Raw genomic sequence first — 17,693 nt, 5'->3', positions numbered from 1 at the left:
ACCTCATGGTGGCGCTAGAGGAGAAGTCACAAGATCACTCAATTAGGCTTCATCCTCTGGGGACCAACAATTTCTGCCCCACATTTTATGGCAGTCCATCCAGGTGTTCTCATTTCTGATTTCAATTCAAATCTGCAATACAGTAACTGTTTTTTTTTTGTTTGTTTGTTTTTTGGCTACTTGTGGCAGCAGAAACAACCTGTAAACACAACACTGACATATTCTCACATTTTACGTTGACATGGCCAACTTGCTAGCAAGCAGTTGCTTATCTACACATCCAGCAGATAGAGAGCAGCATTAGCATTCATTTGGGGTCATGTATCTGGCCACCTGGTGAATGTTCACTCTCCTTTTAACTCTGTTTTTGGTCTCCACCATCTCCTGAGGGAAATGTCCCGCTTCTAAATGCTCCACTATGTTCACCAGCCAGTTGCTGGCTTTGTCTGTCTGCTGTTTGATGCTAGGCAGGTATCATTCAGTGGGTTTATCTAGGCTTTTTAGCTGAAAACAGCTGCCTGCTGAAACTGATAATGACGCCGATGAGAATGGTGAGTTTGAACCAAAATAGTAAATTTGTGTATTAGAAAACCAAATCAGTGAGCTGAAATGCTTCGTAGAGCTGAGTTGGGTTCATCACTATGAGCGACTACTTTCATATACAAGCAGTCATTTAATCTATAGTTAAAATACAAATATTGATTATAGTATCTTGAGTTTTTATTCCAGTAAGAGTAAAAAAGGCTGTCAGTGAATGTAGAAAATACTGCAGACACTTTTCATGAAGTATACTGCTGAGGTGAGTGCAGGTAAAAGCTATTACTCTTTATTGATTTTCTCTAGTATCTCTACAGCAAGACAGAGCTGCTCATAAAGAGAAGCAGACGAGTAACAGAGGGCGTTTTAAGCTTTTAGACAAGTGAGATGTGGTTTATGAAAAAGAGGCTGCAGCTTAAGCTGGCTTTCATAATTCCTTACATTTAGATTTTTAGCAGTGTCTTTTTGTTTAGTGCCAGCGGTGTCAGAGGTGACACATTTCTGGAATAGTTTGCATCTCATTATAGAAACAACATGAAGATTTGGACAACAACAGCTTACACATGTTTAGCACTGCTGCCAAAAAGTTGGTGTTTGTGTAAAGCTGTACCTCCATGGTTGCACTTTTCCAACATCTTCCATTGTGTTAAATTCCAACATCACTATTAATAATATATCGAGACAGGCTGTTCACACAGTCGCTCCGAGGAGACCTGAGGCAACATAGGATCAGCTGAGCAAGTTTCTCTTCGTCTCAGTTGAGCAAATTTTATGGAGAGGGTTTTTATTTCAGTGACAAATGTCAGAACATAGGTTTAATTTCCCCAGAAATTACAAGTAGTTTTACTCTGAGCCATCTTGTCAATTTTAGGAAAGGATATATGTTAATTTCTTAATATCCCATTTCAATGTAAAAAAAAAAAAATAGCCCTGACTATATTATTCCCAAGTGGAGAAACATGAAAGATTCAGTTTAACTTGTTTCCCAGGGCTCCCAAATGTCTTTCCAGCTGTCCTTCTAATAACTGTCAATGTCAAGAAAAAAAGTTAATAAGTAACATAATAATAAGTTGATGATAAGATGTGATCTCTACTCTATTTTTGTTTGTTGCCCCTTTTGAAAGCTTCCACGTGATTAAAACAAGTAGAATCTTTAATGGGTGCATCTTGTTGACCCCTGGCCAGCTTTGGTGTCCAAAACCAATACCCATCAGCCCCCTCTCCCTTTCTATTGGCTCAGGGGAGATCAATAAGAAGAAGGGAGCGAGGCCACAGGCACTTATCGTAGGTTCATTTAAACCAGTATAGGCGATGATGTGGACGGTGCATTGCTGGGATTAAGATGCATCTAAAGTGAAGTGGGTTTGATGGCTCCATTTTATGTTAAGCTTTACATAAAATGAGGATCTTGATTTAGAATTTCATGAACACATCTTCAAATGTGGTGAGTATTAAGTCACATATCACACCAGATACAGAATACTAGTTGCATTCATATCTTGCTATCTTGTGAGATTAGTGACACATTTTAGTTGAAGGTGAATGAACTGCATGTGGTGAAGTAGCACACAGTCCAGTAAAAAGCGTGTTAATACCTCATGCTGCAACTGAGAAAGATCTGTCAATATTCTGCAGCTCATTCTAATATTGACTCACTTTTTTCTGTGATGTATAGATTCCCTACAGCAGGTTTTCTGGTGAATATATTATGGGGAAAAGGACGGACCAAATCCTGTCATAGGTAGGCGGGATGAGGCCTGAACTGCTGTGAACCACCGCTGAAGCTGATGAAACAGCTGTGAAACCGCTTTTATGTGGGAGAAACACACACACAAACACAGAAAATAGTCAAGGCGGAAAGAGCTTCTCACTCTATAAATCCACTTAATGTGTCACCTCCAAGCCTTCAAGAAAAGTGTGATCTCAGTCAAGTTTAAAAGGACATTTTTATTTTATATTAACAATGGTGATAAATGACTATGTATAATGTGAGAGGGGCTGCTCATTAAGATGAATCTATAGAGAATTATATTCAAACTCTGCAGTTCTCTCCGCTCTGCAGCAAGTTTTATCGTCTTTGGTTGTATGACCCTTAACTTTACTGGTTTAATTCAGTTTCACCGCTCTCATAAACCGAATTTACAGTCACAGCAGGCAGTTTTTCAGAGGAAAAATTCTCTGTTAAACCCACTGTACACCACCTGCCCAGCACCAAACGGCAGACAGACAAAGTAAGCAACTAGCTAGTAAACACAGTGAGGAGTTAAGCTGCTGAAGAGGTAAATATGTCCCTGGTCGAGTTCAATTAGGAATCTCGTACTTTATTGTCTTGATGTATAATTTTTGTAGGTATATACTATATTAATATAGGTAGATGTGCGTGTGCTCTATCCCTGTACGGTGTTATTTCATCTAGATGTGCATGTATGTTAAGTGAAGCCCAGTCTCACAGTGATTTTGTTTTGTGACGTTAGTTGCCTGTTAATGTGTGTTAATTGCAATTAAGTAAAAAAAAAAAGAGTGAATATTGCATTTATGTTCACCAGGTGGCCAGAAACATGAGTCCAAGTGGAAGGTAATGTGGTCCTGGATCTGCTGGATTTGTAAATAGGCAACATTCACCATATTAGCTTTACAGCTAATATGTGAACTTTGTATTCACAGCTTGTTCTGCAACCCTCAAATGGTGAAAAAATGCTTAGAGAAAAATCTCAGTTGAGTCACTTCAATGTTGAGGTAACATGATATTAAATACAGTTATTATTAAAAACATTCATTCTCTGGGCTCAATCTGCTGATCAGCAACAAGTCACTTTTCTTAAGCACGATGCTGATTCATATTCGACTTTTCCTCATATCATTTTAGAAGCTATTTGGATATTTAAATATGAGGAGTGCTGGTTCACCTGCACCTAATAAACATTCATTGATACACAGCTCAGCTAAAGTACACTATATGAGACAAAGTTTGAGTTCAAGTGAGGTGAAATTAACCCTCCACCTTTTAGTTGGGTCAAATGGATTAGCAGTGAATAACAAATGTGTGTGTTCATCGTTTCATTTCCTGTCATTTATATCTGCTGCCTTTGAATGTTTCATTGAGGTTGAAAAGAAATTCACCCCTCACTCTGAATCCAATTAATACTTTTAGACATATTGTAGAGCATATTGTATATAGTGTATATATTTATATATATATGTGTGTGTGTGTGTGTGTGTGTGTGTGTGTGTGTGTGTGTGTGTGTGTGCATGTGTTGCTGTCTATTTAAACCCTTGAATCCACCAGTCTAATGCTTTTTTTAAAGCTCCTTTTCGATGTCATTACCTCCAAATATAGACTATAATTTAGAAAAGAAACAGGATTTGCCACAAGCTGCTTATTTGTCGCATCACTACAGAAAGCTGCAAACACATACAGAAGCTAGTTAGTGCAGCACAAACCCAGAGGTCACAGAAACAGGCTTTTCCCAATAAGGGCGCCAAAACCAACTGGGGAATGTGGAACTGGAGGAGAAAATGAACAAATTTCTCCCTTGCATTCTTGGAAAACAATGTATTTGCTGCACTTTTTCTTGTGCTATGAGGTGTAGGTAAAAGGCTGCACCAATAACCCTCAACCCCTCGTCCTTAAACTACGCAAATTACATTTATTTTCTCATTTATTCAGTCAGTCATAAAAATGTTGTATCTTAATGTCTTTATAAAGCAACTAAACTGATGCAAAAAGCTGAAAAACAAGTTAACCTCTGCAGTTCTTGACCCTTTGGAAACAAGTTTGAGAGTATAAGGAAGCCTTCACTAAGCTACAGCATCTCTGTGTACAGTAGCTGCATTTGAGTGTTGTCCAATGTTCTTATCACAGAGAGAACACTTCTCACGAGAAGGCTGTAACACCTGGGCTAAATATGAAAGACTGTGATGAGGTTTTTGCACTTAGAAATTTGGATGATGTTGCTTGAGTGGAGCCTGCTGGAGAGAGAAATCTTTACCTTTTCACCTCACAAAGTCTTAACTATTTGTCCTCTCTTATCCTCTATTTTTATAGTACACATACTGACTTTTCTTCTGATTTTCTTATTTTGTTTATTTATTTATTTATTTACTGTGCATTCATGATTTATGTATATGATCTCTTGTTTTTTTTTATTTTTTATTTTTAAATTAATATGTTGTGTGTGTGTGTGTGTGTTTCTTTATCTTAGTGGCCATAACCAACCTGGAGATGGGTGGGTGGGATCTGAGTTATTCTACTACAGAAACTTTACATATTGTACTTGTTTAACCAAACTGCTATGTCTGCTGAAAACCTAATAAAAAAGATTAATTAAAAAAAAGTAATTTGATTGGTCTTATAAAAAAGACATTAAAAAAATCTTTTGTGTAAAATATGCAACAATGCACAGCGTTGCGCCATATGTCTCTTCAACTTTACACTACCCCCCATATAGGCTCTATATTCTTTGTGGAGCTTTTCAGACCATTGTCTTTCTCTATCAGTTCAACAGGTGCCCCTGCCAGTCACCTGATGATCCACCTGGCTGTACACCTGTCCCTTATTCCCTCACTAAACCCAAGTCTATATATACCAGCCACGTTCCTGCTCCCAGTTGCTATGATTGTCTTTGTGATTGTCTGTTATACTGGTTCAAACATTCCTACTTGGCTATACCTGCCAGCCTGTACCCTTTGCTTGACCCACTTGTAATACCAGTATGATTTTATTTACCAGTTATATGAGCTGTCATTGACCAACTCTCCTGCCCATATTAAACTGTCCAAGTTGCCAACTGTTGACCACAGTTTCCAGTAAAGTGGTTTTACTTCAACCTGCTCTGCTTAAGTGTCTACATGTGGTTCCTCCTCTCTGTTGCCAACTCTGACAGGGTGTTGATAATGGGGAAATTGAGGTCCAGTGAGAATCGATAAGAAAATAATTTGCTGGTTTTAGTTTAAGTTCACATGTAAATGAAACTGCTCTGTACAGGCTAGACAGGAAAACTGGAGACATGTTTGGTCGTTGATACATCATGAACAATTTTTCACACAAGGTTAGATATTATATCAAATTTCTAGTGGATATTGCATAGCTTTTCTGGCTGAAAATGGAGGAATGTGTATATAAAGTGATGCACAAGACATCAACAATATTTCCATTTGATTGAATGATGCCGCCATAAAAATGATGAAGTCTCTGTTTTGAATATTTCACTCAGTGTAAACATCATATATCTTCAATGAAGAGTTGGAACAAGCTTATACAGAATTTATTGTATATGATATTGTCAGGCAGCATGGAATAAGATGATTTTTCCAACTATTTTAAAAGGGTGCCTTTATGTAAATGGATTAAAGAAAAAAAATGTGTGTGTTAGCATGTAGCTTTTAGACCTACAAAACAGCAAAATAATTCAACATCGCTTATCGTCCTGTGAGTCAAATTAATCTAGAACTGGGGGTGTTTTGAACATCACATTACAGAAGCAAGATACTCTCTTAATGCCATTTCACTGTGGCCTTAACCAGCGTGAGTAGGCTCAGTCTACACCATCTTGCTGAAGGACATTTTGACAAAACACATGACTGCTTGCCTACACAACAGTATCTCTCTCATAAACTGAGCCTGGGGCCTCCAGTCACAGGGCAGTCTGTCTAATCACCAGGCCACCCTCTGTTATTGACAAGTATATTCCAATATTGTCAACGCCCCAAGTCCCTGCAGCAATAAATACACTGCTCCTGTTGTATGTTGAAGATTAATGACATCAATCACACTTCCTCATCAGGCCACACACACACACACACACACACACGCACTGCAAACATTGTAATCTGCTTCAGTGTTTTCTTTGCAGACTAACACTCATTTTTCTTTTACTTTGGGTTATTTCATGAGTGAAATGAGCTGGCACTGCTTAGAAGCACAGCTGTAATTATTTATTGTCAGGCTCCACTTCTTCTTCCATCATAAAACTTGTGGAAAATTTGGTTTCTTTTCTCCTGTAACAGAGAAGAGCCTCAGTTGTAAAACAGAGATACTGTAAAAGGAGAAAGGAGTTTCTTCAGGTGTCTGCCTTTTTAATTAAGTCATGTAAAATAGTTTCAAGCAGGCGTTAATTGATTGACTTAATTTACACAAGCATTTAATTACGGTCTTTCACTGGAGTTGCTTCTGAGATGAATATAATGTGACACACATCTCCTCAATTTCTCTAGCTTTTCCTGCAAAAACAAATAAACCAAAACATGCATATTCATCATCTTTGAATTATTCTCCTAAAATGAGCCACAGTCGTTTGTCATATTAAAGTTTAATTGATAGTTACCAGATGAAAGGAAAAATGAGTTCATATTTCAGATTTGAAAAATTGCTACAAAACAGCAAATAAGAGACAAACTATTAGACATTTTTCCAGTATCTTACTGAATTTTCAATGCTCAGTACACATTTTTCTGTGATTTTGGGCTGCCACCAAGTGGCACCGAGAATAAAGCACAGTGTGACTCATGACCACAATGTGTCGCATCCCTTGAGCACTCACCGACACTTGAATGTGTCATCTCGACAATTTCATAAGAGACTCCCGGCATCGAGACCTTTTGCATTTAGTAGTCACCATCATGTGGTATGATCTGGATAACACATCTGGAACATTTGGTCTGTGTGAAGGTCGCTCTCATCAGTGCCTATTTATAGGTTCAGAACACAGAAAAAGACGTGGGTTGCTTTTCATTATCAGCTTGCTAAGGCCTAGTGCAAGGGCAGACAAGAGGGTCTTTATCAGCCTTTCAACATGAACTCAAATGTCAGCAAACGTGTTTCAAGCTGCAGGTGGAGGCTGATGATAGGTCAAACTAAGAAGAATGTGACTTCCAGATTCCACACAATCATTGGGCATCGTTATCCTACATACTGTGTGAGTATGAGTGTGAGTAAATGGACTTTGACGTGCGTATCGGCCGTTTAAATACAATACCAACTTAAGTGCGCTTCAGGGATCTTCAGGCTATTGTTGGTGTTACCGTCATACTTCAAATAACAATGGTTGGGCATCAACAGCCAGTCAAACCTCTGACACACACAGAGAGAAGCACATGCATGCATGCAATGTGTAGGACAACAATACCAGTTGGTTGAGCTATCCAGCTCAAGTTTTGCTTTCCAAGGCTAGGCGTTATGGAGGACAACATCATGGCTAAAAATACACAGCCAGGTGTTCCAGAGTCTAAGATTCCCCATCTGTTGGAAAGTCTCCTGTGGTTTATTTCCATCTTCAAACTCTGAATATAACTTAGAAGTATTTCTGTTAAACTCCATGGTGAATTTGCTTTTTTTTGTGAATTATTTCTGTCAGGATTGAAGTCTGAAAAATAAGCAAAACACACAGTTCTGATGACTGCCAAAACACTGACTTGGCAGTTAATATTAAAGTTCACTTTTCTTTTGTATTTACTTACCTTACTTGCTGTCCCAATTTGGGGATTTAAAAATACAGTATCTGTATTTGTTACTTCCAATATCAATTGCATTGACTTTACTTTAAATATGTTCTTTCACTTCTTTTATGGGTGTGTCCACAAGATCTATTTAAACATTATGAAGTTGAATTTAGGTAGGTAACACCTGTTGTGCCCCCTCTCTATTTCTTTTTAATCCATCAGCTAAACTGTTTTCCATCCGCTTACATGCTGCACATAAATGAACGGGTGCCAATAAAATGAAACATGATAAAGTCAAGTACAGATATAGCAAATCAAAGACTGACACCATATCTTTATTCATTCCCACTTTAATTCTAAAGATTGAATGACATAACAAAACAAAAAAATGATCTTTGGTTATAAAAAACAATGGGTCTCTACTCATCCTACACTTTTCTCTAAGGGCTTTGAGTCATTGCGCAGAAAATGGCTATCAAGCAAATGGAGGCATGGCTGATGTACTGCGGGTTATACATACATACATTCAAGTCAATTAGCCAATTAGACAACTTCCTTTTCCCTGCTTTTAGTTGACCAGCCTCACCCTCACAGACTGTCTCACTGTGCACCACCGCCTGTATCGAACATCTTCTTGCGGCCCTCCATGCCTGACATGGCCTCCACATTCTTACGCCAGTCACCCACTTCACTATTAAGCACCTGGAATTGAAGAGAAAATTCAAGTCTTTCCACAGTGATAATAGTTTTTGTACACTGGAAAAACATTAAGGGGGTTGGAGGAGAACCGTCAGACAAGTAGACAAAGTTTGGGAGTCTTGAATCAGTTACCTTGTCCTGTTTGACATCCTCCTTCTTCACAGACTTGAGGTTGGCTCTGAGGTCCATCGAGCCCTTGTGTTTGGAGCCCAGGAGAGCCCTCATCATCTCATCTGCTGACACTCTCACTTTCCTCAGGGCAGGCTTTTTGAATTTGCCTCCAAGGTCCTGTACCTTCAGCTTCAGCTCATGGATCTAAAAAATATGAAAAATCAGATCTGAAACAAACGCAAACACAGCTACAGCAAAATCCACTTTGTGTTCTGTTAAGGTTTTTGACAAATGGTATATTCTAGTTTTGATTTATAAGTACAGTGGACTGTATTGGTAGAAAAATTCAAGCCAAAAGAGATAGATTTTTCTTTCCATAGTGCCTGAGCTGTGTAATAAAATGTATATGTGCTAGTTGCAGGAGTATGTTCACACTTACATCCTTGTTGTGTTTGTTCACTTTGGATTCGCAGTCGTATCTCTCCTCATCCACAACATCAATTTTTGAATGAAGCTGCTTGCATAGAGTCTGAGGAGAATTGAAGATTTAAAGTTACTTAAATGTGCTCATACACCCTACAGATCAGTAGGAGGTCATACTGTACTCATTTCTTTTGATTACTCTTACTTGTAGCTCCTCCATTGACAATCCAGACACTTGCAAAGGGGGCAACTTCTCTCCTAGATAGCGCACTTTCTCTTCCTCCCTCTCCTGCGTCTCCCTCTCCAAATCCTCACAGGCTCTTGTGAGGAGAAGCATCTGATTGGACAAAACATATCGATCAAAGCTGGGCAGGGAAATCTGAGGAAAACCACTTTCTCTGGTCATGTAAAGAGACTCCATGTTGCTATTTTTACTGACTTAAAAATATTTTAGTTCTACACATACAGTATATTTGGTATTACACACTTCATATACAGTATCATTATCTCTTGTATAATGTGGTGAATCATAACTACTCACTTTGAGGGAGAGCTTGCGAGAAGCCGAAATCTTCGACTTCGGCTATGGGGGAAAAAAGTGTCAGTATAATTTCACAACAGTAAATAAATGTATTTCAATCATCATAAATCAGTTACTGAGATTACTCAGGTTTGTAAAGGGCCATGTGTACCCAGGATGTACAAAATTATTAGGACACATCATAAATTGCAGAAAATTGAGTTGCATCAACATCTTCCAACTAAAATTGAACACAAACTTCCAACATCCTCTTTTCCCTGCTCAACTGACCAGCAGCAGTCACACATGACAGAGTCCATGAACTGTTCCATGTACAGAAAAACATGTATGGAAAAAACCTGTGAGTGTGAAACTCAGTGGCACTTCATGTGAAAAGATAGTGTTGTATTAATAGGATGGAGTCAAGAGGAAAGCTCTTGGGGATGCTGATAACAGCCCTGACAGATAACCACTGTCGGATCTTTGCCATGTGCATAAGGACAATGTGTCCCCTGTCCATGCATGGAGGATTAACACTGTGAAATATAGCCGGCTCACCTTATCCCCCTTGGGATTCATCACGCTGGGTCTGTCAGTCTCCTGAAACAGAAATCAGGGAACAATTGAGGCTAAAGATGCTATAGCCAATCATAATTCAATTTATAGGAAAATATAAGTTAAAGAAGTAATTTAAAGCTCATAATTACACAAATACTAATCACAAATGAGCCATGACAGTAGCATTCAGGGATAGAGGATAACAGAGATGTTCTTACCTCACTTTTATGCACAAAAACAAACAAGCACAACAGAGAAACAGGTGTGTATTAGTACAGTTTAGGGGTAATAAGTCACCCCACAATGTAATTTGACCGAACCAGGAGCTGCATAGCAAACAGTCCTCAATATCCCTTTGAAGAGAGGATTAAAGCGAGGACGTGACAAGAACAGTTCTCTCCACTATATTCAGCATCATCTCAGTTTGTTTTTACACTCTGACTAATGACAGCTCAACATATTTGTCCTAAGCTACAACATCTGTATCTGACAAAACAGACAGAATCCTGTAGCAACAGCAGTTAGTCACAAGTGGAAGATATGGCTCATCAAGTCTATAGTAAGTCTATAATATCTTAATACACTTTTACCACTGCAAAACTGGTGAAACACTGTCCTATTGTCTATATTAACAGTCATCTTTCAACAATCATTCTGAAAGCTTGTAAGGAAATAGCTGGTATATTTAAAAAGTTCTGGTAAACCTGTCAGACTTTCACTAACCTGAACCAGAACAAAAAAAAAAAAAGAACAAATAATTCTGCAAAAAACGATTAAGTAACTAAATAAAAATGTGGAGAATTTACTGAAAACCACTGAAACCAAACATACAGTGCGTGTCTTACCTGTGACTGGGTGTCTGCAGAGGTGCAGAGAGTCAAACAGCAGCTACTGAGGACAATGGGCAGCTTTTTATGCGAGCTGGGTGGCGAGTGGACAACAGATATAACGTCTGGTCCCAAGAATGTGCTGGCATGGGACCAGGCATGAAATATCACCTCCACTGACACTGCGACAACACCATGGAAGTGTAATAATAAATCATGAGTATTACCTTAATGGTATTGTCCAAATATTGTCTGTTGTTGTGTGAAATAATGCCAATTTAGAACAGTAGAAAACAAAATGAATTAAAATAACAGTCACATGTACACTTAGATTATTGTATCTACAGTACTTGTAGCTTAACTAGTGTGAACTGAACAAGTAATTACAAGAGTGATTAGTGTTAGGACAAGTCTAATGACCACAATGAGAGAGTTAAAATTCTAAGTGACAATGCAATTGGTCACAATGGGTGTAATACACACCAAAAGCCCCCCATGCATTGCAAAAGCAGTGAAGCATATTCTAAGAATAGGTCAGGCCTCTTCCTTGTAGGCCGCTTTTAACTTTGACAGCATGGATGTAGTAACACTGTCAACACATAGGATCAGACTAAAAGAAATGATTCCCTTCAATTATTTATTGTATGTTTTCTGAGCAATTATGGGTATTGAATCAAACATGTCATCGAAGCCTAATCACACGCAGGCCATTCATCTGTGTCTGTATGGCAGCCATGCTGTGACTGTTAGCTCTTGTCATTGCCGCTCTGATTTATCATGGGGGGATCATGTAGAGTGACATTATCAAGGTTAAATAACAGGAATTAGCTCCTTTGACATTTGTTCTATTCTAATCACAGTTATTATGATGAAAATACTGGTTGGTGTGATTATGCAGGGCCCCTAAAATAACTAGAGGTTAAGAGGCAAATAATAAGAGGTTGTTCCATTTTTGCCACATTGGCTCTGAGTTCAAACGGAAGAGGAGTGGGAGGAATAGGAGGTTTGAATAGCTGCTACAGTGAAGATATACAATTCTTAATTCAGACTGGATATACACTTTCAGGAGATTTGGGAAGAGGAGGAGGAGGAGGAGAAGAAGAAAAATTTTTAAAACAACAAATACAACTTAAAAAGATCTAACTTTTTAGTGGAAGTGAAGAGAGAGGACAACAAGCAAGACACATGAGACTATAAATTTTAAAGAAAAAGATTTGTGAAAGCCAAATTGCACCCAGCTGTGGCGAGGAGCAGAAAATTGCATCAGAATCGGTCCAAATTCTTTGAAACAATCACTCCTTGAGCATAAATACACACCTCTGACTCCAGATAAAATAGCTGAGTATTCTGCCAATAGCGTTGAATATGTCTCAACAGATTCATTGAGAAGATGTAAAACAGAATTCTGAGATGTGACGGAGATGAGACACAGTTCTTTTGGCACAGGTTAACGTTCTGGCAGTGACTAATGAACAGACACAAATGTAAACGTGCTTCCAGGGAGAGATTGCAGGAGACGTTTACGTGCCAAAGCTAATGTTGGAATGTATTGTTTCTGTTAGCCAGCACATCTGTTCGTTGGGTGGATGATGGACTCTTTTTAAAAAGGGGCCTAAAAACCTTTCTATTCAGGAAGCCTCTTTCAATACTGTAGGACTTTGAGTTTCACTATGAATGAAAAGTGTGGTACAAATTAAATGTAGTATTATTATTATTAACCCATGGATAAGACATTCTGCCTCTTGTCACCTATTTGTTGTGATTTGCCATTTCTTTGTCTGCCTAATTAAGTTTCTGTACTATTTACTAATTGTCATAGTTGACTATTTTCACAGTCAGTATGGAAGTTGTGGTGATAATGGCAGAAATCTTCACCTTATTTCACCTTTTTTTTCACACTGTGTCGCTCTTAGTTCATTAAATAAATCCCTTTTTGCATCATACTACAGATATGGTGCATTAAAATTGCAAATGTATTCATTCATGTGTTAATCAAAAGGCCTGTGCTCTCTCTGACCTCCTCAACTCTGTCAACATCTTGTTATATTTACATTGTGTTTTCATATTTTACATCTGCTGTCAACAATTTCTTGGCTTGACTTAATCAAGATTTCAGGGTATTGGTGCTAATCACAGCTTGAGCTGTGACACTTCTTGTAAATCACTTAACCCCTGAGCATCAAGTTTCTCTTCTTTCCACTCGCCTGTACTGGAATAAAGCCGATACGAGTGCTAAGATGTTTTTGGTAAACCAGGCATTAGCTACAAGGACATCTTCGGAAGAGTCACATGAAAGACGGAGGAGTCTATGTGGAACCTTTTGCTCTCGGTGAATTGTAAAGGGCTTCTCTGAGATTAGAAACAAGAGTGAAAATGAATGTGAAGATTTGTCTGCAACAGGAATGGCATGTTTGAGTGATCTGTTTCCTCTACATCTGGTTTATCTGATTTTCACTGATGCACAACACAGGCCCCAGAGTTTCTCATCTAAATTTATTTCCCATGTTTTTGCAAGGTGCTGCTGCAGATCAATATTCTTTTTACATATGCTGCCTGTTTGTGTTATATTATAGTTTCAAACAGCAGCCAGTGTTTGTTTCAGCCTCTAATACAATGGGGGGAGAGGGGGGGGGGGCATGAGCTAAAGAGACAATACCTCAGTGAGCAATGAGAGGCAATAAAAGGAGGAAGACGCCGGGGACAACAAATGTTCTGTCATCATTTTTTTTTTTTTTTTCTCAGTGATCCTCAGCAGGTGGGAGCGCTATTTCTGATGCAACCCAACTCCCCTCTGTCTCCACACAGACACATACACAAAAAGGAAAAAAGTAGGGAGGCCACAGTATCGGGGGAACTGCTTGTAATGCACTTTCTACCGTATCTGCATTCATAAATAGGTAAGTGACAGCTCATTGGTAGTTCTCCTTATGTGGTTGTAAATCTGAACAATTGAACTCATTTTGAACCTGAAGAGGACATCCGCTACAGCCGCATTACTCTCTAGGATAGGCTGTCGGTGCTTGATCTTCAAGGACTCTAGTCCATCCTCTCCTGCTCTTTGAAGTGTTATTTGTTTTTGTCAGTTGTCTGCTGTATAATCCATCTGAACTCATGGACATGACCCAGCCTACTAAGTCATGAGGACGTGACTAGATGTTGACTTTGGAGTCTGTGTTGTCACTTTTATATGTGTCACGTTTTGTACACTACAGTGTTCAAACCCATGAAATAAGAGATACACTGCCTACTGTGCAGTGAGTGTAAAATATTTCAGGGACACATGTTTTAGATTTTTATTCTCAGTGGTGAAAAGCAAGTACGTACAAAATGCTACAACTTGAGTATTTCCTTTTTTATGCTAATGGATACTTCTTGTCCACTACATTTCAGTGGCAAGTACTGTACATTTAATTCTGTTTTATTTTATTTGAAAGTTATGGTTACTTTGCAGATTAGGATTTTACACACAAAACCTGTGACCAGTTTATGAAATATGATGCATTGTTAATAATTAAGCTACCAAAAACGTATATAAAGTAGTTACAATGATCTCCACTCCATCTCCATTTGACCAACCACAACATCAAAACATACACATTAAGGAATCAGTAATATTGATAATGATACTGTAAATATATTATAATAATACTAATGATATATAATAATAGATCACTTTGGAACCATGAGTGCTTTTTGAGTACATTTTGCTGATAATACATCTGTACTCTTACTTTAACTTTGAATGCAGGACTTTACTTGTAATACAGTCTGTTTACAATGTGGTATTTCTACTTTTTACATAAGTAAAGGATCTGAATACTTCCACCAGTGTTTATGGTTAAGTGGTAAATCCAAGTAAAGGTAATTATCCCTTCTGAAATCAATAGAAATCAGAGGATAAGAAGATGGATAAAGAGATAATTCATGGAAATATTATTATTATTATTATTATTATTATTATTATTATTATTATTATTATTAGTATTATTATTATTAAGATCTAATATTTACTCTGCCTAGCGTCTAATAAACAATATTTAATTGAAATCAGGACATTAGTATCAATATTTGCCAAGATGCAGGGTTTTTTTTATTTCTTTCTGTGCCTCTGTAACTCTCTCCTTACACTTTTTTGGATCTTGTACAAACCTCCATAGTGGCACCTTTGTTTGGACACAGGGCACACAGAGCAGCTGACACATGACTTCAGCCAAGTGGCCTGCCATGGCATCCCTCTGCCTGCTGGTCTGACCTTGACGTTGCCCTCAAAGATTCCCAGTAGGTTGCAGCAAGTGCCCTGAATGGCCCACATTATCCTCATTGATATCAGTCTATTCAGTATATCCAGACAAAATTATAGAGGAGGGAGGAGGGGTGGTTGTTACATAACTGCAGCAGGTTGTTATTGTTGTCTGTTGGCATCTGTGTGTTCGTATGCATGTTAATTGTTATGGTACTATTTCTGAATGGAGGTGGTAAGGAATATGTGTTTTAGGATTTTTGTTTTTATTTATTTATTAAGCATTGTGATATGTCTGTTTTTACATGCGACAGTTCCTTCAATGCAACACAATTTTCTCCTTCGGGCGACAATAGAAACAACCTGGAAATACCTGAATTAACACACAGCAATTCCACAACAGGGCTAGTCTGGGAAAAGACAAGTCTACTGAGAAATAATTTAACTGTACTTATGTACTGTTCACACACAACACTGCAAAAAGGCAGTTATCCCTGTGGGGCATTACATTCATGTCTGATCTTGTCCCTGAGCTAATAAAGTCAACTGCAAACAAGTACTCCAGAAGTGTCTATGATGAGAATTCATTCCCTTTTTCTATATTTATACTGTATATTTATAGTGTATTGCATATTTTAATTTTAGATTTTGGGTGTTTAAACAGAGTGACTTGGTACAAGTATTTCATTGTTTAGATTCCTGTGGTTCCTATACAGATTACAATAAACTATTCTTGGCCCTCAGAAGTGGAAAAATCCAAAAACTGAAGGTAACTTCTCACACACACCAAAATGCACTGTACATTCAGAGCAAAAGCACAGCTGGCAGTTCAAAAAGTTGTGGCTACTAAAAATGTCTCATGTGCGCCTCCACCCAAACATAAAATTTGTTTAAAAATACTGACTTTGTCCACAAGAGGTCAGAAGAGCTTTGATTTGCCCAGCACTGCAGCCACTAGTGTCCAGGAAAATCAGTTTTCTTTGCCTCTTTTGATTAGGAATGAAACAAACAAGAGACTGAATAAATATTATTTGTAGAACAGAAATGTGTAGGATGGCAATAGAGTAAAATGAGATTATATGTATGGTGACTTCAGTTTGGAGTCAGGGTGTGGTACCCTGGCCAACAGGGTCTCAATCAATCAGCGATGAGCAGTTTTTCTAATCAGTGTAGACAGAGTCCAGCAGGGGGCGGCAGCGCCTCAAATCTAAAATCTCAGCGGGAATCCAAGGCGAGAGTTCTGCAGCAGACTGTCAATCTAGCGGGAATGAAAACGGGGCTTTGAAATGGGCTTCTCAAAATAAAAGGCTACTTAATAACAAATTATTTAAAGATCCCCTCGAGGCATATTCTAAGACATAAAAATACTCCTACTTTGAGTTATGATTTGTGTCTAATATGGTTTCCAACAAAAAATATAAAACAGATTTCATGTAAATTGAACAAAATTAATGTATTTCACTATCTTGGACAATATAAAACAGATATTATACAGATAATTCCTATTTACAAGATTTACTTTGGATAAAAGCATTTGCTAGTTGACTAAATGTAAAAGCAATATACAAGTGCTCCTCTGGCTTCTTTGCCCAGGCCTTTACAAGAGGCCTGTTTTCATAGTTTATCAGAAGACCTGCAACAGCATAGAGCTGATTAATGTTGCTAAAAAGCCGGAGTGGGATCTCGGTGTCAAAGAACTTGTGTTCCTTCACTCGGCGTATGAGGCGCTCCACATGCATTCTGAGGCGTGCAATGGCCTGAGTCTCCCTGACCTCACAGGCAGACATCTGGGATCTACCAGAGAGAAATGCCGGCCTATAGATCTTACACGGCACAAAGCCATCGACAAGAAAACCTCAGTCGACCATGATGGCCATCCCAGGTCTCAAAAAGGAGAGAATTCCAGACTCTCACATGATCTGTTTGTCACTAATAGATCCGGCATACAGTGGACCGCCCTGTGTTTCCCTCAACTTATTTTAATTCCATCAGCCCTGATCTTTGTCAAGTTGTTATGGTCCATGGAAATTATTATTATCATTATTATTATTATTATTATATTATTACTGACTCTGTGAAGGTGCCTCTCTGTGCTTGTGTCACACTGACTATAGATGGGGCCCCTATTACAGCCCATAAGCCCATGAGGAGGTTGTAGGATGCAAACCCAATTAAATACAATCCAGATGTTACCATTTTAAACTTGTATCAGTGTCTACTATGAACTTACTTGGTACCACAAATATATGGTTACATTAGCCTTCATCACACACACACACACACAATATCTGCTGCTACTGCTAAAGTACTACACAACAATCAGGAGTACATGTTTGACAAT

At 38.3% G+C, this 17,693-nt stretch overlaps 1 protein-coding gene across 1 annotated transcript; it reads right to left on the bottom strand.

Annotated features, from left to right (window-relative positions):
• Nucleotides 1-8,306: 8,306 nt before the first annotated feature.
• Nucleotides 8,307-11,243, bottom strand: LOC137175820 (troponin I, slow skeletal muscle-like). Its single transcript, XM_067581722.1, has 7 exons — nt 11,131-11,243; nt 10,286-10,327; nt 9,749-9,790; nt 9,413-9,544; nt 9,224-9,313; nt 8,806-8,988; nt 8,307-8,676 (listed from the first exon to the last, which is right to left on the bottom strand). Exons 2-7 carry the CDS (start codon nt 10,304-10,306, stop codon nt 8,575-8,577), a joined length of 570 nt encoding a protein of 189 aa, XP_067437823.1. The 5' UTR covers nt 10,307-10,327; nt 11,131-11,243; the 3' UTR covers nt 8,307-8,574.
• Nucleotides 11,244-17,693: the final 6,450 nt, after the last annotated feature.

This window comes from Thunnus thynnus, chromosome 23 (genome assembly GCF_963924715.1).
Source record: "Thunnus thynnus chromosome 23, fThuThy2.1, whole genome shotgun sequence".
Lineage (NCBI taxonomy): Eukaryota > Metazoa > Chordata > Actinopteri > Scombriformes > Scombridae > Thunnus > Thunnus thynnus.
The sequence above is the reverse complement of the archived record's forward strand: the minus strand, read 5'-3'. Positions and strand labels throughout refer to the sequence as shown.